This window comes from Muntiacus reevesi, chromosome 5 (genome assembly GCF_963930625.1).
Source record: "Muntiacus reevesi chromosome 5, mMunRee1.1, whole genome shotgun sequence".
NCBI lineage: Eukaryota > Metazoa > Chordata > Mammalia > Artiodactyla > Cervidae > Muntiacus > Muntiacus reevesi.
The window spans coordinates 1769175-1792339 of NC_089253.1; the positions used below are offsets into that span (position 1 = coordinate 1769175).

At 38.4% G+C, this 23165-nt stretch overlaps 2 protein-coding genes and 10 non-coding genes across 24 annotated transcripts in view; 9 read left to right on the forward strand and 3 right to left on the reverse strand.

The window, feature by feature from the left end:
- The first annotated feature begins 23 nt into the window (after nt 1-23).
- Nucleotides 24-7271, forward strand: TAF1D (TATA-box binding protein associated factor, RNA polymerase I subunit D). The gene is made up of 7 exons (XM_065936803.1): nt 24-168; nt 1373-1516; nt 2123-2507; nt 3551-3726; nt 4893-4950; nt 5279-5452; nt 6212-7271. The coding sequence occupies exons 2-6, from the start codon at nt 1458-1460 to the stop codon at nt 5420-5422; spliced, it is 822 nt and encodes a 273-aa protein (XP_065792875.1). The 5' UTR covers nt 24-168; nt 1373-1457; the 3' UTR covers nt 5423-5452; nt 6212-7271.
- LOC136170149 (small nucleolar RNA SNORA40) lies at nt 5941-6067 on the forward strand. Its single transcript, XR_010663591.1, has one exon. It is a non-coding gene; the product is annotated as a small nucleolar RNA SNORA40 (small nucleolar RNA).
- A 539-nt stretch (nt 7272-7810) lies between the features above and the next one.
- LOC136170138 (small nucleolar RNA SNORA18) lies at nt 7811-7941 on the forward strand. Its single transcript, XR_010663579.1, has one exon. It is a non-coding gene; the product is annotated as a small nucleolar RNA SNORA18 (small nucleolar RNA).
- A 148-nt stretch (nt 7942-8089) lies between these two features.
- Nucleotides 8090-8160, forward strand: LOC136170163 (small nucleolar RNA SNORD5). Its single transcript, XR_010663602.1, has one exon. It is a non-coding gene; the product is annotated as a small nucleolar RNA SNORD5 (small nucleolar RNA).
- Nucleotides 8161-8734: 574 nt separating this feature from the next.
- Nucleotides 8735-8871, forward strand: LOC136170127 (small nucleolar RNA SNORA8). The gene has a single exon (XR_010663570.1). It is a non-coding gene; the product is annotated as a small nucleolar RNA SNORA8 (small nucleolar RNA).
- Nucleotides 8872-9329: 458 nt separating this feature from the next.
- LOC136170132 (small nucleolar RNA SNORA1) lies at nt 9330-9462 on the forward strand. The gene has a single exon (XR_010663573.1). It is a non-coding gene; the product is annotated as a small nucleolar RNA SNORA1 (small nucleolar RNA).
- Nucleotides 9463-9701: 239 nt separating this feature from the next.
- Nucleotides 9702-9774, forward strand: LOC136170126 (small nucleolar RNA Z40). The gene has a single exon (XR_010663569.1). It is a non-coding gene; the product is annotated as a small nucleolar RNA Z40 (small nucleolar RNA).
- Nucleotides 9775-9964: 190 nt separating this feature from the next.
- LOC136170137 (small nucleolar RNA SNORA32) lies at nt 9965-10087 on the forward strand. Its single transcript, XR_010663578.1, has one exon. It is a non-coding gene; the product is annotated as a small nucleolar RNA SNORA32 (small nucleolar RNA).
- Nucleotides 10088-10336: 249 nt separating this feature from the next.
- LOC136170128 (small nucleolar RNA SNORA25) lies at nt 10337-10463 on the forward strand. The gene has a single exon (XR_010663571.1). It is a non-coding gene; the product is annotated as a small nucleolar RNA SNORA25 (small nucleolar RNA).
- Nucleotides 10464-10609: 146 nt separating this feature from the next.
- Nucleotides 10610-23165, reverse strand: part of CEP295 (centrosomal protein 295) — a 53893-nt gene continuing 41337 nt past the window's right edge. For 5 of the 13 annotated variants that reach the window (XM_065936795.1, XM_065936798.1, XM_065936794.1 and 2 more), the window contains 11 exons: nt 20447-20550; nt 19881-19983; nt 19260-19508; nt 18324-18463; nt 17378-17552; nt 16162-16808; nt 15429-15569; nt 11527-11620; nt 11266-11430; nt 11076-11175; nt 10610-10912 (listed from right to left, as the gene is read on the reverse strand). In XM_065936795.1, the coding sequence (XP_065792867.1) occupies nt 10654-10912; nt 11076-11175; nt 11266-11430; nt 11527-11620; nt 15429-15569; nt 16162-16808; nt 17378-17552; nt 18324-18463; nt 19260-19508; nt 19881-19983; nt 20447-20550 (2177 nt within the window). In that variant the 3' untranslated portion in view covers nt 10610-10653. Of the gene's footprint in view, nt 10913-11075; nt 11176-11265; nt 11431-11526; nt 11621-15428; nt 15570-16161; nt 16809-17377; nt 17553-18323; nt 18464-19259; nt 19509-19880; nt 19984-20446; nt 20551-23165 lie in introns of those variants that run through there. The other 8 variants (XM_065936797.1, XR_010663365.1, XR_010663366.1 and 5 more) reach the window with 8 other exon arrangements.
- LOC136170144 (small nucleolar RNA U2-30) lies at nt 20071-20142 on the reverse strand. Its single transcript, XR_010663586.1, has one exon. It is a non-coding gene; the product is annotated as a small nucleolar RNA U2-30 (small nucleolar RNA).
- Nucleotides 20284-20363, reverse strand: LOC136170146 (small nucleolar RNA U2-19). The gene has a single exon (XR_010663588.1). It is a non-coding gene; the product is annotated as a small nucleolar RNA U2-19 (small nucleolar RNA).

Here is a 23165-nt window from a genome sequence, read left to right on the forward strand (position 1 = left end):
GGAGTCCAGTTGTTATCGCGAGACTTCCGCCCCACTATTAGCTTGGGCGCGCCGCGCGCTCAGCCTTTCCTCCCGCGCGGCGGCGGAGGCTGGCTGCTCTTTGCTTTTCCGAGTGCTGTGGCCTGTAGGTTGTTGTCGGCAGCAGGAGCCTGTGTCGAGCCGGCGCAGGTTAGTATACGCCGTCCGCCTCTGGAGGGGTCGGAAAGAGGACGCGGGCGTCCGGGCCTTGCGGGCGGCGGAGGGGTCGCTCTTGTGGCTTTTTCCGGGCGCGGCGGGGCGCAGCCCAGGGAGTTGGGGCCTGATGGCTGGGGGCCCGCGGTGGTTGTGGACTGCGGGCCTAGGGCTGCATTGCGGCCGTGGCCCGAGCGTGGCCCGTGAATGTTACAGTGGAGCATAAATAATGCTCATTCTCTAAACGGCGGTTGCTGACGCCATCCTTGCCCGAGGTGGGCGCCTCCTGGAGACGCTCGCCCCAGGATCGCGCAAGGCGCCGAGGGCGAGTTGTTCGCGGTCACGTGGTACGGTCAGAGTACCCGACTAGGAAGCAGCGCTTGCACAGGATTGCTTTCCAGATTCCGGAAAAGATTGTGTTAACTTTAGTTTTGCTAATACGCTCAGGTACACCGTCGCTGTCATTGGATCCACTTTTCGATTAACTTGTTTTTAAGGGCAGTTACTTCATGGCTTAGATTTTGCAAAGCTTGAGATCTGTGACCTGTTGTTTTCCTGTATTTGAAATATATCGCTCTTAAAATGCTAAAAACTAATAACAGTGGGAGAATGATGGCACTCTCTATAAGGGAGGTTGAGAAGTAAAAGACGTTATCTTTTAAAAAATTTTGCCCAAAATACTGTATCCACGGAAGTGAAAAAAAGACAACGGACATTGTCGTAGTCTGTAAGCCTTTTATTGAGAATTTGGAGAATTTACAACTTTTAATACCCTAATAGTAAATCTCAGACCAGGAGTTTGGATTGAGGTAGTAAGACCTAATGATTATTTCTCCTGTTATACTAAGGCCACACATAGTAGTTAACTTCTGTTGAACTCTGATACTCTTCATTGTACATTACTATGACTTAGGGTTAAAATTAACATTTTTTCCTGCTGGGAAAGTTCCTTGATACTGTTGGAAATTACCTACTCTTATGGAATCTTATTCCATTGGACAGATGAAGGAGGCAGAACAAACAGAACCCGTGAATCAAATCTCTAGGTTTTAGAATTGATCTAAAATTACAGTTAACAACCAGAAAATATTAGAGGCTTCATAAGTGATGTGGCCTTAGTTTACATATTATTTACATAACTCACAGCTATATCAATATTTGCATTACTTTGATTACTAACTGTTGGCATTAATTTGTTCAGGGAAACTACACCACATTTACCAGATTTTGTACGGTCAGAAATCTATTGAAAGCAAAAGATAATTTGAGAGGGACTTGGATCAAGAATGGATTCTCTTAACTATGCAACGGCACCTGATTCAGCTGTGGAAACTGAGAATCAAAGGTAAGTAAGTGCCTTTTAAAAAAAAAAAACAAAAGCCACCAGATTTTTCCTAGATAAGAGACTGGATGGTAATATTTACTGTATTTGAATTACTGGGAGGGCATAAATCATCAGTAATAAGTGGTGGTAAATGTAATTTTCAAGAGTTGGAACAGAAAAGGAAAACTTGGTTTGGACAGGCCTTTGAAGTTTTGAAGAGGGGTATTAGTGAATCTTGCTTTAAAATCAACTTGTTCTCATTAATTCATGTTAGCAAGGCTGCTGACTTATGTATTATGAAAGGTATCTAGTCTAAATCATTGATCTCACTGGTATATTTACATCAGATACCTCTCTACAAGATACCCTTGTTTTATTTAGAGGAGGCTTTGTCTTACTTAGTTTAGGATCTAGCCGTGAACAGGATGCCTTTATGGAACCTGTGTACATGAAGGATCACCATGGGAGTGGCATTATGGCCCACTTTGGCAGTTTGTTAGTACGGAGCCCATCTTTTAAGAAATTATTCTAAGCATGTTTTCCTGCTTTGATTTTAAAAAAATATATTACTGGTAATAAACAGTCAGTAATTTGAGAGGGTGCAATTAATCTTTCCCTGTTTTCTAGTGACAACTCTTCCTCTGGTAGCAGCTTATTTAAAACTCAGTATGTTCCTGTTCCACCTAAACAGAAGCAAAGAAACACTACTAGAAAATTCGTTCACATACCCAAAAGTACTCAAGCAACAGAGTCATCTAGTGACTCATCTATAGAGCCAAGACCACTGACTTTAAAGGCTATTTTTGAAAGATTCAAAAATAAGAAATGGAAACGGAAAAAGAGGAAATACAAGCCAACGGGAAGATCAGCAGGAAGACCAAAAGGAAGGAGAACCACGAAATTCTCACAAATTACTGAGAAACAATTTAAAGACAAAAGACCTGGTTTCCCATTTTTAGAATCAGAAAATGGAAGAAAAGCATTACCTTGGAGAAAAATTTTAACCTTTGAGGTAATTATTTATATATGCTAATCACAGATTAAATGTGTGAAATGAGTTGTTGGTCACTTTTAGAATTTAGGTAACACCTGGAGCATGCAGTTTGCAGTTTTGGTAATACTTCTTTATCCTGACTATACTGCCACTTAAATGCCACCTCCATCCTTCAGTTCAAAGTTGACCTGGGCTTCTGGATGTAATCTTTACTAGTATATTGGGTGGATGTATCTGCATGTAAAGTGCTCCAAGGACGTTTTTATACCTTGCTCTTACCCAAACAGGTTTTAAACATCATTGCTAAAACTCAAATAATGCCTAGTTGTTTTACTATAACGTAAGTCAAACCCACACCTGATTTTCGTATTCAGTGGCTTTAGTAGATGTCATTTCTGACAGAATCACCGGACAGATCAGCCAGTTCATAGCAGTAGACACAAATATTTGAATTTTAAGTGACTGCATAATTTGTAGTCACTTGTTCTAAAATCTGATTTATTGGAAAGGATTAGTAATTATTAACCTTTTATGTTTAAAAGTGACTAAAACAGACATTTCAATTTGCATTAAAAAAGTCTTTAGAAGTCTTTAGTATCAGAAAATGGAAGAAAACCATTACCTTGGAGAAAAATTTTAACCTTTGAGGTGAGTATTTATATATGCTTATACACAGCTTAAATGTGTGAAATGAATTGTTGGTCACTTTTAGAATTTAGGTAACACCTGGAGCATGCAATTTGCAACTTTGATAATACTTCTTTATCCTGACTATACTGCCACTTAAATGCCACCTCCATCCTTCAGTTGAAAGTAGTACTTGGGCTTGTATGTATATGGTCAACAAGATTTATGCTTGTTGTGCTTGTTTTTCTTGGTGTACCAACTTTGGTAACTCAGTATAACAGTGAATTCTTTAAGCAGTGTTGGATAGAGGTGATTGTCATATGGCAGAGTTAGAGCTTCCTTGTTATTTTAGAACATAAGCATCTATCTGCTAAGCTGTGGCAGAAAATTTTTTTCCAAGTCCGTGACTTACAACAGGATGTTCTGGTATATAGCAAGCAGTGGCAAGAGGATTTTTTAACTACCTTGAAAAACTGAAGTATGAATACTACCTCAAGGAATCCTTGAAGCAGATGAATGTTGCTGAAGATTTAGAAAAAGAAGACCTTGATAGTCGAAGATACAGATACTTGGATGATGATGGATCTCTCTCTCCTATTGAAGAGTCAGCGTAAGTTCAGACATTGGAACAATTTTGAACATTGTTGGGCTTTTAAATTTTAATGTTGCTCCACATTATATCAGTTTGTTTCAATTTTGACTTAATAGTTTTAATGTTTAAAATTCACATTAAATGTTCAGTTCAGTCGCTCAGTCATGTCTTACTCTTTGGGACTTCACCGACTGTAGCATGCCAGGCTTCCCTGTCCATCACCAGCTCCCAGAGCTTGCTCAAACTAATGTCCATCCAGTCGATGATGCCATCCAACCATCTCACCTTCTGTCATCCCCTTCTCTTGCCTTCAGTCTTTCCCAGCATCAGGGTCTTCTCCAAGGAGTTGGTTCTTTACATCAGGTGGCCAAAGTATTGGAGTTTCAGCTTGAGCATTGGTCCTTCCAAGGAATATTCAGGACTGATTTCCTTCAGGATTGACTGGTTGGATCTCCCAGTGCTCAGCTTTCTTTATGGTCACTCACATCCATACATGACTACTGGAAAAACCATAGCTTTGACTAGATGAACCTTTATCGACAAAGTAACATCTCTGCTTTTTAATATGCTGTCTAGGTTGGTCATGGCTTTTCTTCCAAGGAGCAAGCATCTATTAATTTTATGGCTGCAGTCATTTTGGAGCCCAAGAAAATAGTCTGTCCCTGTTTCCATTGTTTCCCCATCTACTTGCCCTGAAGTGATGCCATGATCTTAGTTTTCTGAATGTTGAGTTAGTTTTAAGCCAACTTTTTGACTCCTCTTTCACTTTCATCAAGAGGCTCTTTAGTTCTTTGCTTTCTGCCATAAGGGTGGTGCCATCTGCATATCTGAGGTTAATGATATTTCTCCTGGTAATCTTGATTCTAGCTTATGCTTCATCCAGCCTGGCATTTCTCATGATGCACTCTGCATATAAATAAGCAGGGTGACAATATACAGCCTTGACGCACTCCTTTCCCAATTTGGAACCAGTCTTGTTCTGTGTCTAGTTCTAACTGTTGCTTCGTGACCTGCATACAGATTTCTCAGGAGAAATTCATTAATTAAGGATTAAATGTTACTTAATATTAAATATTCATACTTAATATTTAATAGTGATATAACTGGTATTGCTGGTTCAGTTGTATGTCATAACAGTATGCTATGAATTTATTGTCATCTGAGTAATGTTTTTAATATTACAGAGCAGAGGAGGAGATTGCAGCAAACCTTGAACATGATGAATGTGATATTAAGTTGGTGGTAAGTGACATTTTTATTCCATTTCATTTTGGGAGGGCAGGAGTTGACAAAGGGAGATTTTTATCCTGTAGTGTTACTGTCGAATTTTAGAAAGGCTCAATGCCCTTGGTGTAAGAATGTGAGGATAAAAATGAGAATTTTATATTAGCAGTACTATGTCAATAAAAGTGTCAATAGTATTGTAAATTTTAATGTGTTTTATTGTTACTAGGATATCAAATGAGAAAAAATCCAAATGTAATTTTCAAGTTATTTTAAGTAACTTAGTTGTATGTAATTACTAGTGCAGTAAAATTGGTTATATGTCTTACCAATACTTCCTATGCAGGAGAATAGTTATTTCATAATAAGTTCTGAATTTCCAAAGAAGAAGAATGTGTATTTGGATCAAGAGGAATATACTGCAGAAACTGCTTTGCTTAAAAAGAGAACATCAAAATCTAAACACTGGACAGAGGACAAAATGGGCTGAAGAGAGATAGGATTATAAATGCCAGACAAGGTAAACAGAATAAAAGTGAAGATGATAAGTATGAATGTATATGCCAGCCTTAGAAAAAACCACCCTTAGAAAAAACCACCCTGTAAGAAAATAAAGAATACTTAAAACAGATTTGTGAAACTCCTGAAGTAGTAATTATAATAAAAATTATGTAGAAAAAATTGAGGCTGTTAACAGCAGAGATTGACTTGACAAATAATAAACAAAAGTCATTCTGTTTTTGCCTATGATGGTTTATTTCTAGGTAAGAGAACTTAAAGGTACCATTTGAGCACTGAATCAAGTAACAGATTGTAATCTTGAAAAGTCTGCATAAACTGATTTTTTTTCTCAGCTACCCTCCTTACGGTACCTACAACTTCCTGTTTTTGTTTTACTTAGACAAGTTTATGTGAAATGCTGAGTACTGTAATAACTTAATTTTCCCTTCCTAACTACCTGTATTTCAATATCATTTCATCACCATTGTATATAATACATTTTACAGTAGCACTTGTGTTTGTTTTTGTTTAATTTGTGGACAAAGACTTACAGACAAGTGCAAAAGTAAGTCCTCTTTTGCAACCCACAACTCATTGTTCAGTATGAGTTTTGATACAGATAAGAAGGAACATGATCCATAAAATGGGTGTGTATTGATGAGCATAAAGATTGCTTCCAGGGCTATAAAGTTAAGCTTTTAAATTACCAGCTGTATTGATCCTAGTACTCAGTTTTAATGTTGACATAAAACAAACAAAGATGGGCTCCTTTTTTTAGGCTTTTATCTTCGGAATACAGTGTCTGGATTTTCCAAAGGTATGTCTAACGCTTTAGGTGAGTTTGGTTCAGATTTGTGTAAATATGATACATTGTCACAATTTCTGCAGAGGTTTAATTTTTGAAGGCATTTTTGCCAACTTTAAATTTCTATTCATTATGTAATTTCAGAAAATCAGTCTCAGGATTGATATGTTTTATTAGCGACATTGTGCCAGCTTTACTTTGCTGGCAGGAAAGGGTCCTAGAACTATAAACTATCAGAATCTTGCCTATCCCCTCTTGAAGCATATGTATTTTTAATCCCCTAACACCCTCTATATAATTTATTTTAAAAAATTTTATTGAAGTAGAGTTGATTCACAGTGCTAATTTCTGCTGTACAACAAAGAAGTGACTCAGTTATATGATTTTTCTTTATTTTTATTATTTTTCTTTATGATCTATCACAGAACATTAATTCCCTGTGCTATATATAGTAAGCACTTGTTTATCTTATGAGTTTGTATCTGCTAATCCCAAGTTCCCAGTCCATGGCTCCCCCACACCCCCATCTCCTGTCCAACCACAAGTCCATATCTGATTCCACATATAAATGATACCTATTTCTGACTGAGTTTGCTTTGTATATCACTAGGTCCATCCATGTTGCTGCAAATGGCATGATTTTCATATTAATGGCTGAGTAATATACCCACCCCTCCCACACATCTTTATCAGTTCATCTCTCAGTGGACATTTATGTTGGTTCCATATCTTGGAACAGTGCTGTAGTGAACACAGGTGCCTGTATCCTTTCTAACCATATTTTTCTTTGCCTGGGATTGCTCATCATATGGTAGCTCTACTGTTTTCTGTAGTGGCAGTACCAATTTACATTCCCACCAACAATGTAGGAGAAGGTTCCTTTTTTTTTTCTCCAACACTCTCTGGCATTTACTATTTGTAGACTTAAAACGATGGCCATTCTGACCAATGTGAGATGGTACTTGATTATAGTTTTGATTTGCATTTCTCTAATAGTGATGTTGAAAACAGAAACCAAAAAAAAAAGAAAACAGAAACCACACCCCCTGCAGTGGAAGTGCTGAGTCTTAACCAGTAAACCACCAGGGATGCATCCCACAATTAAGGGATGCATATACTAAAATGAAGTAGAAAATTTAATAGTGCAATGCTAGAAATGACTACACAGGACATAAAATTTCATAAATTTGAATGATACGCTAATGCCAAGTTTGTCCTCAGTGATCCCCAAATGGTCAGAACATCAGGCATATTAACATTCTGTATTTTCATAATTGTTATCAATGAGAATATTTTGTATCACAGTTCTCAATTTAAAGCCAAAAATTCTTTTAAATAGTTTTGCAGTAATGTGGGCACTGCAAGGTTAAACACATTGTAGTAATAAAGTTCTTAATAATCAAGCTTAAATTTACATATGCAGTTTTTTGGTTTAGCTGTAATAGCTACTTGGTACTTTATACTATACTTTATACTCCTAAGCATTGATTTAAAACTACATATCATGTGATTAATTCATGGTATTATTTCTTTAAATTACTTTAAAATTAATTAAACAATGATTAAGCAACAGTTGAGGTCTATCCCGATGGGGCTTTTTCTATAAACCTACGTCGTTGGAAACGCCTCATAGAGTAACTATGTAGTTTCCTTTACTCATAGAACTACCTGTTAGATCTGTGGGAAAGAACTACAAGACATAGCTGCCAATTAAACTATGAAAAACCTCAATGATTTTTTTTTTATCTTAGGTATTGGCATATCCCAATGATCTCTGTCAAGTTTTAGGGTGTGATAACTTAGGTAAGTTTTTAGTTAGTGACTATAATTTAGGGGGGGGTTACCATTCCAGTTCAGATGATGAATTTAATGTTCAACTGCTGAATGATACAGATATGAATTAAAACTTAATTCTGATAGAGCTGAGTATAACAAAATATTTAAATAAGCATATATTTTAAGTTTTTGTTTTTTAATCATGAGTAAGTAACCCATAATCTTTTATTTGGTATCTGCAGGAATTAATATGATTTGAACTTGATAAGCTTTTAGAGGTAAGTAGAATATTTAATTTCTATTCAAATAGGATTCAGAAGTTCTAAAAACAATGTAAATTTTGAGTATGGCATTCCATTACTATTGTGACTGCTAGTTATTTAGGTGTAAAACAGAATTATCAAGATTTTGGCCAAAAATTTGCTGTAATATTTGTACTTACAGAATTGGAAAAAAATGAAGACACAGCATGTGTAGGGCATGGAAATGCCCTGGTTGCTTGCACATTTTATTCAACTAGCATGTAAATATCAAGTATGATTGGATAGTTTCCTATGTAACTTTTATAAGTATAGAGAGGGTAAAAAGGTAATACTAAGTTTATAGTTTAAGATAAGAGTTAATGTAGTTGCCTTGCTGGAATGACAAATAGGAAAAAGTAAGTTTCTCAGAGAGTATCATTACAGAATGAGGTTCGGGTGGCTCCAGTTCAATCATAACTGCACTGCATGGTATCTGCATTCAGCAGTTTGTTCCTGCTGGCTGTTCAAAAGACAGTGCGATATAAATTCAGTATCTGGCATCGTTGGTTTTTTTGCTTTGTGCATGTCAGACCTGGTATTTCTACTGATACAGTATCCTTTTAGTTTCTTATACTGTTCAGTTTGACATAATCTTCAATAGTAACTAATACTTTTTTTTTCTATGGTTGTCATGAAGAACTAGACATCCCATCTCCTGACCCTAAACAGGTATTTCGCTTTTCACTCTGTTGCTTTTAGCAGCTTTCCTTTACTGATAGCATGCTTAGCAAAACAGTGGAACTTCTATACGGGTGCTACTGCTGCTGCTAAGTAGCATCAGTCATGTCCAACTGTGCAACCCCATAGATGGCAGCCCACCAGGCTCCCCCGTCCCTGGGATTCTCCAGGCAAGAACACTGGAGTGGGTTGCCATTTTCTTCTCCAATGCGTGAAAGTGAAGTGAAAAGTGTGCTCAGTTGGGTCCAACTTTTAGCGACCCGATGGACTGGAGCTGTACAGGTGCAGAAGAAGCCTTTCACACATTCTCTTAAGCTTGGGAAACTTACTTATAAAGCCTCATTCTACTGAAAATGGGCACTTGTTCATGGTGTCCATAAACTGTTAATGTGGCTACATTGAGAAGACAGGTTTTGCTTCCATCCCTGTAGTTTTATTGCAGTGGTGACAATGAGACCTGTAACATTTTTTGCTAGGCTCGTGAGTAAAAACTGGATATAATATGGCTTTTCAGTATTAGGAAAGATGAAGGAATAAACACCAATGTACTTGCTATATTTAACTTCTAGGATCCTATAGTGAACTGCTTGAGGAAATTGGATCTTAAAGATTACAGGTAAGATTTTCATTTTTTTTCCCCCTTGTATTTAATGGGAAAAAACTAGACGTTTAAACAGCCCATTGGGTGTTTTTTCTGTTTTTTCAGTTGATGTTATGATGATGGGCAAATTGTTCAACTGCTCTGAATAGGCTGAGTGAAAATAGCCTTTCTGAACATCCATATTAAAACTATATTTTAATCTTAGTTGCCTGAAGACATTAGGTATGAATGAAAATGGAACTGAATCAGTCCCAGTTATTAAAATCCTTTTCTGTAGGTGGCAAACTTTGAAGTGCACTCCACCGAAGATCAAAGAGGCCCAACTAAAATGGCTGTGGCAAGTAATTTGTTGTATCTGTCAGGTTTTGATGGTCATTACCAAGGCTTTTAGAATGCAGTTTCTCATTTGCTGTGGAAATGACCGTAAAACAAAATCCCAAGTAGGTTTTTCTTCCTGCTACTTTGTTAGCATTCAGCCTGTTGGGAACATTTTATTAGCTTTAATTAACACTTGTGAAGGTTAGCACTGTTCTAGTACCCAGACATTGCTAGCCTATGCCTAGCATGGAACAGTCTATGCCTAGATTTCTGGAGTTGTTTTCTAGTTTACTGGGGTAGCTGGCTTTACATGAGCATCTCTGAAAATGAAACCTTTAATATTTCTGTTATACAGGCATCACAGCTGTGGATTGAGCAGAACTTTTTGTAAGGTATGTACACATTAGAGAAAATAATTTTTGTAGGTCATTTCAAAGAGGGCTGATGGGACCAAATCCTAGAGCCCTTAACGCTGTGACCAAAGATTGAATTCTCCATTGGATATAATAGTCACTTGATAGTGCTGTGTTTTCCTGATGGAGATACAAGCCACTTATATCCATGACTGGTGATGTGGGAAAGTAAAATGTAAATGTCTTCCAAATTTAACCAAATTTAACTCTTCTTCAGGGCTGCCTTGAAGATGACAACTTTGGAGGAACTATGGTGACTGGCAGTGGAAAGAATCAGGACGTGTGAAAATCCTTAAAAATTTATTGACTTAAATAACTTTGCCTATGTTATGAATAAAGAGAAACCTTTGTGCAGAAAGTCAGCATGTATTTCTGGCTCGAAGCTTCTCTAATGTTTTCTGTGGAGGAAATAATATCAGTTATTAATATTAGGCTCTGATGTGCCTTAGACATGAAAAGTTGGGGTATGTATGGGATGCTGCTTACCTTATGAAATTCTTTTGTCTTTGCTCTGCTTTGGGCATGTACATCTTGCTTTGCTTTCTCTTCCTTCTGCTTTTTCATTTCAGCTAATTGAAGGTATAATCTATAAGAAATTTGTATGGAATTAAAGACAGACACTTCATGTACGTGTTTAGTCACTAAACTTGCATGTGACTGTGCAACCCCATGAACTCTAGCCAAGGGATTTCCCATGGAGTGGGCTGCTATTCCTTTGTCCACCAGATAATATAAATCCATATACATACCCTAGTGGCCTTTGGTGCGTATGGGGTTGTGCAGTCTTTTTATCTTCAGGAAGAGACACCTTAACTTTACTCATACCCTTTAGGTGACTTACAAATGAACCTGAGTGGAGAACAAGCCACTGAGTAAAATATGTAATGCCCCTGAGTAAAACCACTAAGTAAATACATAGTTCACTTTGATAACAGATACCTGTAGTTTTCTCCGTTATTGTTTTGGTTTGAGAATTTCCAGAGGTGTGAACTTTATCCTTTATCTCTTTCTGTCTCTGTGAGGATCTCTCTATAAATGTCTTTTTTCTTTTTATGAATGCTTCTTGTAAGCTCTCTGGTGCAGCTGTACACCTTGAAAAGGTTTCTGTTTAAAAGTTTTTTTTTTAAATTACGTATGTCAGCAGTATACAAATTCAAGTTCTCATGAATGGGTGTGGGTTCACCAATCTGATGCACATACCTGCACACACATTTGGTTTCTCCAGTGGATGTTCTGACATAGCTGGATAATCTGAGTTTTCTGTTTCTGACACAAGAGGCAGAAATTCACTCACCTAATTGCAAGAAAGTCATAGAAGACTTTACCACTTCAGAGAAGACTTTTACAGACTTAAAGGCTCTAAACTTAAACCCTAGTTCTTTTGGAACTGCCTTTCAGAAAATTCAGTTAATTCAAAAATAACTTTAAGACTGAATTTTCCAGAAAGGATGAGTCAAGCAAGAACTGAAAAATGTAAAGGAAAACTTAGAAAGCAAGAGCACTTAGTGGCTGGATCCATTGACCACAGCCTTGTGAATGAAAGGCTCAATGAAACTGAGCCATGCCCTCTAGCGCCACCCAAGATGGACAGGTCATGGTGGAGAGTTCTGAGAGACCGTGGCCCACTGGAGAAGCTTAAACAGTATGAAAAGGCAAAACAACACAACACTGAAAGACGGAACTCCTCAGGTCAGCAGAGGAGAAGGGGCCAAAGTGAAAACAGTGGTAGGATGTGGCTGGTGATGGTCCAGTACTGCATAGGAACCTGCAATGTTAGGTCACGAGTCAAGACAAAGTGAAAGTGAAAGTGGCAAGAGCGAACATCATCATTTTAGGAATCTAAATGGATTACAATGGACTGGAATGAGTAAATTTAACTCAGATGACCATTATATCAACTATTGTGGGCAAGAATCTCTTAGAAGAAGCCCTCATAGTCAATAAGAGTCGGAAATGCAGTATTTGAGTGCAATCTCAAACAACAGAAGGATCTTGTTTCCAAAGGAAATTATTGACTTATCACAGTAATCCAAGTCTATGCTCCAACCAATAATGCCGAAGAAGCTGAAGTTGAACAGTTCTATGACAAGCTACAAGACCTTCTAGAACTAACACCCCAAAAAGATGTCCTTTTCACCATAGGGACTGGAATGCAAAAGTAGGAAGTCAAGAGATAACCTGGAGTAATGGGCAAGTTTCACTTTGGAGTACCAGCAGCAGGGCAAAGCCTAACATTTTTGTTAAGAGTACAGAGTACACAGCAAGCTTCCCTCATAGCTCCTGCAGTGCAGGAGACCTGGGTTCAATTCCTGGGTTGGGAAGATCCTCTAAAGGAGGAAATGGCAATCCACTCCAGTATTCTTGCCTGGAGAATCCCATGGATAGAGGGGCATGGCAGGCTATGGGGTTGCCAGAAGTAACTACACCACCACCACACAGCAAACACTCTTCAACCCTAACCCTACACAGGAGATGACTCTACACATGGACATCACCAGATGGTCAGTAACAAAATCAGACTGATATCCTCAGCAAAAACAAGACAGGAGCTGACTGTAGCTAGCTCAGATCATGAACTCCTTATTGCCAAATTCAGACTTAATATTGAAGTAAGTAGGAAAATCACTAGAACCCACTAAATCAAATTCCTTACAGTGGAAGTGACAAATGGATTAAAGGGATTAGATCTGATAGTGCCTTACAGAGATAGAAAGGCAAAGGAAAAAAGGAAAGATATACTCATCTGAATGCAGAATTCTGAAGAATAGCAAGGAGAGGTAAAGCCTTCCTAACAGATCAATGCAAAGTAACAGACGAAACCAGAAGAATGGAAAATGGAAAAGAGCTCTTCAAGAAAATTAGAGCTACCAAGGCAACATTTCATGCAAAGATGGGCACAATATAGGACAGAAAACAGTATGGACCTAATAGAAGCAGAAGATATTAAAAAGAGGTGGCAAGAATACACAGAAGAACAGTATAGAAAAGATCTTCATGACCCAGATAATCACAATGGTGTGATCACTCACCTACAGGCAACCACTCGAGTGCAAAGTCAAGTGAGTCTTGGGAAGCATCACAAAGCTAGTGGAGGTGATGGAATTCCAGGTTGAGCTATTTCAAATCCTAAAACATGCTCTTAAAGTGCTGCACTCAATATGCCAGCAAATTTGGAAAACTCAGCAGTGGACACAGGACTGGAAACAGTAAATTTTCATTCCAATCCCAAAGAAAGCCAATGCCAAAGAACGTTCAAACTACAGCACAATTGCACTCATCTCATGCTAGCAAAGTAAAGTGAAGTTGCTCAGTCTTTGCGACCCCATGGACCATCTACGCCAACATTAAGTCTACTGCTAGCAAAGTAATGCTCAAAATTCTCCAAGCAAGGCTTCAACAGTACACGAACAGAATTTAAATTCTAAATCCAGAATTTAAGCTGGATTTAGAAAAGCCAGAGGAGCCAGAGGTAGAATTGCCAACATCCATTGGAGAAGGAAATGGCAACCCACTCCGGTATTCTTGCCTGGAAAATCCCATGGACAAAGGAGCCTGACAGGCTGCAGTTCATGGGGTCGCAAAGAATTGGACACGACTGAGGCACTTCACGTCACTTCACTGGATCATAGAAGAAACCAGAGTTCCAGAAAAATATCTGCTTTATCGACTAATGCCAAAGCCTTTGACTCTGTGGATCACAACAAACTTGTGTACAATTCTTCAAAAGATGGGAATACCACACCACCTAATCTTCCTCCTGAAAATCAAGTTAGAACTGGACATGGAACAATGGACTGGTTTGGTTCCACATTGGGAAAGGAGTAAGTCAAGGCTGTATATTGTTACCCTGCTTATTTAACTTATATGCAGAGTACATCATTCGAAATGCCAGTCTAGATGAAGCATAAGATGGAATCAAGATTGCTGGGAGAAATATCAATAACTTCAGATGTGCAGATGATTACCACCCTTATGGCAGAAAGTGAAGAGGATATGAACAGCTGCTTGATAAAGGTGAAAGAGGAGTGAAAAAGCTTTTAAAACTCAACATTCAAAAAACAAAGATCATGGCATCCAGTCCTATCACTTAATGGGAAATAGATGGGGAAACAATGGAAACAGACTTGATTTTCTTGGGCTCCAAAATCCCTGTGGATGGTAACTGCAGCCATGAAATTAAGACGCTTGCTCCTTGGAAGAAAAGCTATGACCAGTCTAGACAGCATACTAAAAATAAAAAGCAGAGACATTATTTTGCTGACAAAGGTCTGTCTAGTCAAAGCTATGGTTTTTCCGGTAATGTATGGATGTGAGAGTTGGACTATAAAGAAAGCTGAAGAATTGATTCTTTTGTACTGTGGTGTTGGAGAAGACTCTTTGAGAGTCCCTTGGACTGCAAGAAGATTCAACCAGTCCATCCTAAAGTAAATCAGTCCTGAATATTCATTGGAAGGACTGATGCTGAAGCTTCACTACTTTGGCCACCTGATGCAAAGAACAGACTCACTGGAAAAGACTGATGCTGATGCTGGGAAAGACTGAAGGCTGGAGAAGGGGATGACTGAGGACAAGTTGGTTTTATGGCATCACCAACTCAATGGGCATGAGTTTGAGCACGCTCCAGGAGTTGGTGATGGACAAGGAAGCCTGGCGTGCTGCAGTCCATGGGGTCACAGAGTCAGACAACTGAATAGCACTTTGTTAGCACTGTTTTGTACCATGTAATTGTGCTTCTCTGATAGCTCAGCTGGTGAAGAATCTGCCTGCAATGCAGGAGACCCTGGTTTGATTCCTGGGTTAGGAAGTTTATGTGGAGATGGGATAGGCTACCCACTCCAGTATTCTTGCCTGGACAGAAGAGTCTGTCCTCAAGGACAGAGGAGCCTGGTGGGAGTCGCTCAGAGGCAGACATGACTGAAGCACCAGCAGCAGTAGCCCTATCCGCTTACCCACTGTCAGTCTCTACTGTCAGCACATTCAGACAGTGATACTGTAAGAAGAAATGCCATGTACAAATCAAAGTAAAAATACCCTTATCCCCTACATTTCAACAATGGGTTGCTATGTAATTGAGGTTTATTAATGAGAACTGTGAAATTTACCTGAAAACAGCTCTTTGCCTCATTGTCTCTCTTTTCTTCTAGGGTTAAGTTTGCAAAATCCATTTCAGCAATACTGATATCACTGGTGCTTGTCAATGTAAGTTCTGGTTCTTCCATTATACCATGGCCAGATTCTGTTTCCTGTTTAACAAAAGGGAAATCACATTCAACTACGGACACCAGAGAAGGTCTACTCCGTATATCATAAAGCCAAATGCTTACAGGACTAAGTGGCCAGAGTGAGTAGGGGCTGTACAGAATCAGAGTCTGCATCCTATCTACATGGAGCAGTGGCTGGCTACTGGGCTGCAGCCAAATGTAGGTCACTGCTGCTAGAGCACCCTTTGTAAGGGAACAGCCTTTAAATACTCAACAAGAATACAAGAAGATCCAAAAGGTGACCAAAACACCTTATTTTCTGCTTATCTGTGGCAGGACAAACAGTACTAGAAGGTAAAAGCTATGTTCAGGTGACTGCTGAAGCACAGGCTTAGCTATCATTTTTCAGGTAAGCTGGAGAAGAGAAATGTAAATTGGAAAGAAATAAATGTAAAATTCAGAGGGAGGTCAAATTGAAAAATGTGTCATTTCTACATTTCACTGGAGATTTCCAATGATATGAGACTATCTCAGATAGGAATGTGAACAAGTAGCTTTGTTGCATGTCCTGCAGTTTTGTTTTCAAAGTCTTCCCTGAAAATGTATTCAGGTATACAGCACAGATTTCACTTACCCAGACTGGAATAGATCTCTGTAATGAAAATGATCCAGAATTTACAAAGAGCTCTGATTGTGCAAGTTGAGATGGGTTTCCTATGATTGTTGGAATTCCTGCCATAGTTGAATCCTGAAGACATTTTTCATTCTGAACTGTGAGTGAATATGGTATCTGAATTGAAGTTCCCATCTCTACTGTCCTTACACATAAATGAGAGTCAATTTCCTCGATGTGTGGATTTAAATCACAGGTTTCTTTTTTATCATCAGTGAATCCTTGACCTTGTAACACTGTATCAAGTCTTTCTGATAGTTTTTCAAAGCCCAGTCTTTCTTTTCTGCCTTCTGGTTGGTCTTTTATTGACCACTCACTAGAGGTAGAACCACATGGAGTGATATGCTGTAGATTTAATTGATGAAATACATTAGCCTCAGCAGATGAATTGAAGACCAAACTTTGCAAATTTCCTACTGAGAGCTGGAAATGAACACTTTTTTGCTGATTTTGTAACAGTTCATTTTGTTCAGAGGAACAGTTCTGATTTTCCACACCTTGGGAAGAAGCTCTCGCTTCAATGCTAAAAATGCTTGGTAGATCGGCATGCTGGCTCCCTTCCTGTGAAGAATATTCTGGTCGAAGTTGTCGAAAAGATTGTTCAGACCCTGTAAGAGATCAGTTGATCATAATTAGATGTTGTAAAACTTGGATATAATCTCTTAACAATTTCTGAGAAAATTATAAATAAAGCCAGGTTACTTATAAAGTTCAGGAACAAAACCTGATGTACACAAACAAGAATAGGAAGCTAAAGGACGGTCACAGTGATTTTCAAATAATTACTGCTCACACCATGGATTTTCTCCTATAATATTTAATAAAGGAAATACAGCTATTAGACCACAATGAGGACGTATCCCCCATAACAGAATATTGACTTTATAACTGAAAGACAGACTAAAACATTCATGCATGTCTCACAGATGGGTATGTTGTGATGTGTGCATATACATATATATACATAATTTGTATAAAATGTTTTAGAAGGATACTTTAACTGTAAGAGCTGAGGTAGGGAAGCTGAACAAGAGGCAGCACTTACTACCCTCAAAAGGAATAAGGGTATGAGTGGAGACAAACCAAAAACTACTAGGCGCAATTTCCAAGGAAAAATGATATAAACAACCATGAGAAACTATTGAACTTTATTTAACTTTTCCAAACTTCTACATACCCTCAATATCTTCTGCTGCAAAACTCTGAGCTGCATCACAAGCCATGTTAGGGTCAGGCTGCTGGTTCAGACTGGTGTTAGAAGAATGCAGGCTGGCCCTCCTCAGTGCTGTAAAAGAAGCCACACTTTTGGGGGATGGAGTAGCATGGAGGCTTTCACAGGAAGAACCTGACCTCTGACAGGAAACAGGGAAAGGCTGTGTTATCAGTTGCATCAACAAATCCTCATGTTTGCTATTGCACTTCCTTAATTACCACTTTACTATCACATTAACAACTTGCTTATTCAAACCCAATTCTTTAACCTTAGGAAATATGAGAGACTTTTTATTTAGAAAACAAACTGTGTATTAACTAACAAGACACAGTTCAGAACATGATTGAATCATTTTCTGTTAAGCAGGAACTATGCAGAGCTGCCTGGAAACAGAAAGACCCAGGTTTGAATCTTAGTTCCTTTACTCTGTAGGAGGAGACTCAAAATTTTGCAACATTCTATTTACCTGACTATTTAAGACTAAATCCCATCAAAGTAACCCTTGCCCCCAAACCCTGAAAACTAACTATAAAAATGTTCTCAAGTTTTCATGGAGTGACCCATAGCTAGAAATAAAGCTGTTGGGACCAAATTCTAATGTACCTATTTTCAATCTTGGTTCCACATTATAACCATTTTATCTGACCATTCCTAGATTTTCTGATTTAATTGGTCGGAGGTACAGTCTGGGCCTGTCAGGCTATATATAGTCCATGGGGTCGCAACAGTTGGACACGACTTAGCAACCAAACCACCACCACCACAGTCTGGGCATTGGTACCTAAAAGCTCTCCAGATGATTTTAGTTCACAGCCAAGGCTAAGAATCATTCTAACAGAAGAAAAAACAGACTTTTTTAAAAAATTCACTGCAAAGAAGCATCTTCACTGCAAAGAAGCATCTACTTTACCTGGTTAAAGTCTTTGCTGTCTTGAGAAATCCCAGAGAAACTTGAAAACAAATCAAAATCTGGACGTGGTTCTAAGGGTTTAAATAGCTGACGATGCAAATTTGGAAAACTGTGCTCCAATTCTGGAAAGTCAAAATCAACTGTTGGAATTTAAGGAAAAAAAAAAAAAAAAAGACATTTATCTTAAAAGTAAAGCCTAGAAAAGTAGTACTAAGAACATATTCATAAAGGTTATTTTAAGGTAACTGCAACTCAACAAAATTACTCCTATTCCTCTCATTACCAGCAGATGCTTTCAAATTAAGCCCTATCATTATTTCTGATGCAAAAGTATTTCTGATGCAAAAGGGGTTTCCAAACCCTTTGACACATTTACGTTTCCATTTCTACTAGCCTCAAAATCTTTATGGGGTTACTTAGGAATAAGATGCCATTAGGATCACTGCTTTGCTACAATAAGCTTTGTTACTCTCAGATCACTTGGGGATCAATTACTTAAGAAAAGCTCACTGTTACTGAGTGCTACCATGGGCCAGACACTGTACTTAATGTGTTTTACTTCACTTTATTATCTCCAACACCTCTTCTACAGAGGATGAAGAGTAAGCTGCCTGTGGTCTCAGACAGTCATAGGGTCTGTATGACTTAAGTTTACGTGCTCAATACAGGCAGTACTGCCTCCGCTGCTACAGGTAACTTTGCAAAGGTATGGAAGACCTGCTCATCTCTTCCACATGGTCTTCAGTCTGATTTCAGAGCTCTTTTCTCACTAAGTGCCCTCCTCAGTGTTTTCCATGTTATAATTGCTACAGCAAGCCATCAAACACACAGCTCAGACAATCACTACTTCCAACTAAAAAGGATGATAGGTTAAAAGACGAAGAACACTTAGTTTACAGACTTATTAAAAAAGTCTTACTTTTAAATAAAACTTACCCTGAAAGTCTGTTTTTTCAGTCATCAAATTTGCTTCAGTAATGTACTTGTCTCTCATCTGCTGAATGTGTGTCTGACCTGATGTCACTGTTTCCACTGCACATAAAAGAGGTTTATGGACATCCTGAGGGTCCTGTCTTTGATAAATATCTTGTGTTGAAGGAACCCTAGAACTTAAAACATTTGTTTCCTCTTCTTTACTGGCAGGAAGTTCTTGTTCCCTATGGTCCACATGCTCTGGGACTGACTCTGAAAATGGGGTTTAATGAAAATACTGAATGGCTGGCTACTTCCTTTGAGACAGATTTTAGCAGACAGACATAGCAACATACATCGATAAGGAATCAGTACAACCAAGAAACGTGCTCGGTAGTTCCCACTGATACTAGCAGACCCTGCTCAATGTGCTACTGGAGATTGATAGAGCATAACTGTGACTTCCAAACATGTTTAGAATAGCATATTGTCCAATATTCTAAAGGCATGATTACTTTACTTCTGAGACTTAAAGAACAATCCCTCTCAGCACATTCTGAAAAACAATGTTAGCTCTCATCACTGTACTGCAACTCAACTGGTGCTTGACTTTCAATTTGTTTATAAACGTTTTGATACTCGTACCTGGCTCTGTAAGGCTCAAATCTATGTTTTCGTAACTTAAAAAGCTCCCAGTGGAAACAGTTATTGAAGATAACGGCTCATGATAAACTTCTTGTATTTCAGCCTAAAAATTAAGGAGAATATTAGGCCACTGTGTAGGAAGAAATAGCTAGAAAAAACCCAAACTGCCAACAGTAGCAGTTATTAATTCTGAGCTCAGATCAAGTGTAGAAACCTTCATAGTTATATAAAGTTCTGCAGTAAAAACTTTTCATCATTGCTCAGAACTGATCAGCCTTTCATATATTTACACCCACAACCAACTCTCACTTACCCATCAATAAGCCCCTTAATTATCCAGTCACCTTTACACACACACACACACACACACACACACACACCCCTTATTTTAAATTGTTTTGCTTCTCAGAACTACAGAGATCATGCATCAGGTACACTGGGTGGTCTTCTGATGCTCAGATTTGGCTACTTTCATCACTGATCCACTTTAGTAAGAGCAGATCTCAGAGAACACAGATGAAGCCAAGCAGCTCTAATGATACAGGGCACATCAAGACATTACTAACCTTAACATCTGACTTCACATTTGGATTCAGGTACATATGGCCTTCTCTCTCCACAGCGTAGCTTAATACTGCATGATTCTCAACCACAGCCTCCTTGGCTTTGACTAAAAGGAGGAGGGAGGAAGAAGGACTAGATTATGACAAATCAAATTCTTAGCACCAGAGGGCATAATTTCCTGCCTTCCTACAATTCTCTCTTTTTGACTGAGAAGAAAAAACAATTCACGTTATTATTCATTAATATTTATAGTTAGCACATTATACTTTTTCATGGAAAACTGTAGTTGTCATTATTATTCTATGAATAAAAACCCTTTAGAAAAGAGCCAGTGTGATTCGAAATACTTCTATCATCATTTTAAGTGAAGAAGAATATTCAATCATAAGTACAGTGTGATCTCAAAGTTGAGAAAAATGTACATAATAAAGAAAGTGCAACCAGTGGTAGGACAAGGAGAAATCTGAATTCTTTTAACTTGCAGTGTTATCTAAAATCACAGGAGCATGTACTGCTTTTACTATGAATTATCATTCCTAATTACATCTGACATACTAAAAACACATAGAAATTATACTATCTCACTATTAGTAATTTGGGTATTCTGAGTTAGTTTTTTCCTTACTCTCAATTGCCAGTATTTGTGAGAAAGCTGGCCAAAGCATATGTCATCTGTGGCTCTGAAACAGAATAAAATTAAAACTGTTCCACCAAATATAAAAAAAAATTTTCATCTCATTATCACCATGATATTAAGAGATCAGGCTAATTAAATGTTTCTTAAGTGTTTATGTAAGAAATGTTGTCTAAGAGGTCACATATCCCAGGCACGTATGAATCTATATATGTGTGTAGATAGATATTCATAAAATGATATCTATATTATGGATAATTAAGTAAAACTACAGAAAATATATTTAAATATAATTTGTTTTTAGATACACATTTTTTGGCTTCTAGTTGAATTGAAAATATTGTGACATAATTCAACCATTAAACTGTTACTTGGCTGCTTCTATATACACTAAGATTTTAAGTGAAGAAAGTAAGAAACGTAATAGTGAGTTTTTTTTTTTTAAGCAGCTCATCTCAAAAGCCAGTTTTGAGAAATTAGGGATTTTTCATTTCAGAATCACAATTCTCTAACTGTTATTATCTATAACAAACCAAAGATTCCCCCAGAGTGGGGGTTGGTCCAGGGTAGCATTTGGGTAATGAATCCCAAAGAAAGGCAATCCCAAAGAATGCTCAAACTACCACACAATTGCACTCATCTCACATGCTAGTAAAGTAATGCTCAAAATTCTCCAAGCCAGGCTTCAACAGAACATGAACCATGAACTTCCAGATGTTCAAGCTGGATTTAGAAAAGGCAGAGGAACCAGAGATCAAATTGCCAACATCCGATGGATCACTGAAAAAGCAAGAGAGTTCCAGAAAAACATCTATTTCTGCTTTATTAACTATGTCAAAGCCTTTGACTATGTGGATCACAATAAACTGGAAAATTCTGAAAGAGATGGGAATACCAGACCACCTGACCTGCCTCTTGAGAAATCTATATGCTGGTCAGGAAGCAAGTTAGAACTGGACATGGAACAACAGACTGCTTCCAAATAGGAAAAGGAGTACGTCAAGGCTGTATATTGTCACCCTGCTTATTTAACTTATATGCAGAGTACATCATGAGAAACCCTGGGCTGGAAGAAGCACAAGCTGGAATCAAGATTGCTGGGAGAAATAACAATAACCTCAGATATGCAGATGACACCACCCTTATGGCAGAGAGTGAAGAGGAACTAAAAAGTCTCTTGATGAAAGTGAAAGAGGAAAGTGAAAAAGTTGGCTTAACGTTCAACATTCAGAAAACTAAGATCATGGCATCTGGTCCCATCACTTCATGGCAAATAGATGGGGAAACAGTAGAAATAGTGTCAGACTTTATTTTTCTGGGCTCCAAAATCACTGCAGATGGTGACTGCAGCCATGAAATTAAAAGACGCTTACTCCTTGGAAGCAAAGTTATGACCAGTCTAGATAGCACATTAAAAAGCAGAGACATTACTTTGCCAACAAAGGTCCGTCTAGTCAAGGTTATGATTTTTCCAGTGGTCACGTTATGGATGTGAGAGTTGGACTGTGAAGAAAGCTTAGCGCCGAAAAATTGATGCTTCTGAACTGTGATATTGGAGAAGACTCTTGAGAGTCCCCTGAACTGCAAGGAGATCCAACCAGTCCATCCTAGAGGAGATCAGTCCTGGGTGTCCACTGGAAGGACTGATGCTGAAGCTGAAACTCCAGTACTTTGGCCACCTCATGCGAAGAGTTGACTCATTGGAAAAGACCCTGATGCTGGGAGGGATTGGGGGCAGGAGGAGAAGGGGATGACAGAGGATGAGATGGCTGGATGGCATCACCGACTCAATGGACATGAGTTTGAGTAAACTCCAGGAGCTGGTGATGGACAGGGAGGCCTGGCGTGCTGCGATTTATGGGATCACAAAGAGTCATACACGACTGAGCGACTGAACTGAACTGAAGAATTGAAAAATAAAAATGAGAGAGAGAAGCAAGGTCGAGTTACTTAAGATGCTGAAGAATTCAATGGATAAGGTCCCTGAAAGTAACTGGAAGAGAAGTATCACTGGTTTGAAAACAGCACACTGATAATAGGGATACAGTGGGAGGTTCCTAAAAAGGGGTTACATCATTAAAGCAATG

Bases quoted from the DNA above. Each gene is read 5' to 3' on its own strand.
- TAF1D (XM_065936803.1), top strand. From the start codon at position 1,458: ATGGATTCTCTTAACTATGCAACGGCACCTGATTCAGCTGTGGAAACT. The intron at 3,727-4,892 runs GTAAGTTCAGAC...TTAATATTACAG, and splicing joins TCTCCTATTGAAGAGTCAGC to AGCAGAGGAGGAGATTGCAG. The intron at 4,951-5,278 runs GTAAGTGACATT...CTTCCTATGCAG, and splicing joins AATGTGATATTAAGTTGGTG to GAGAATAGTTATTTCATAAT.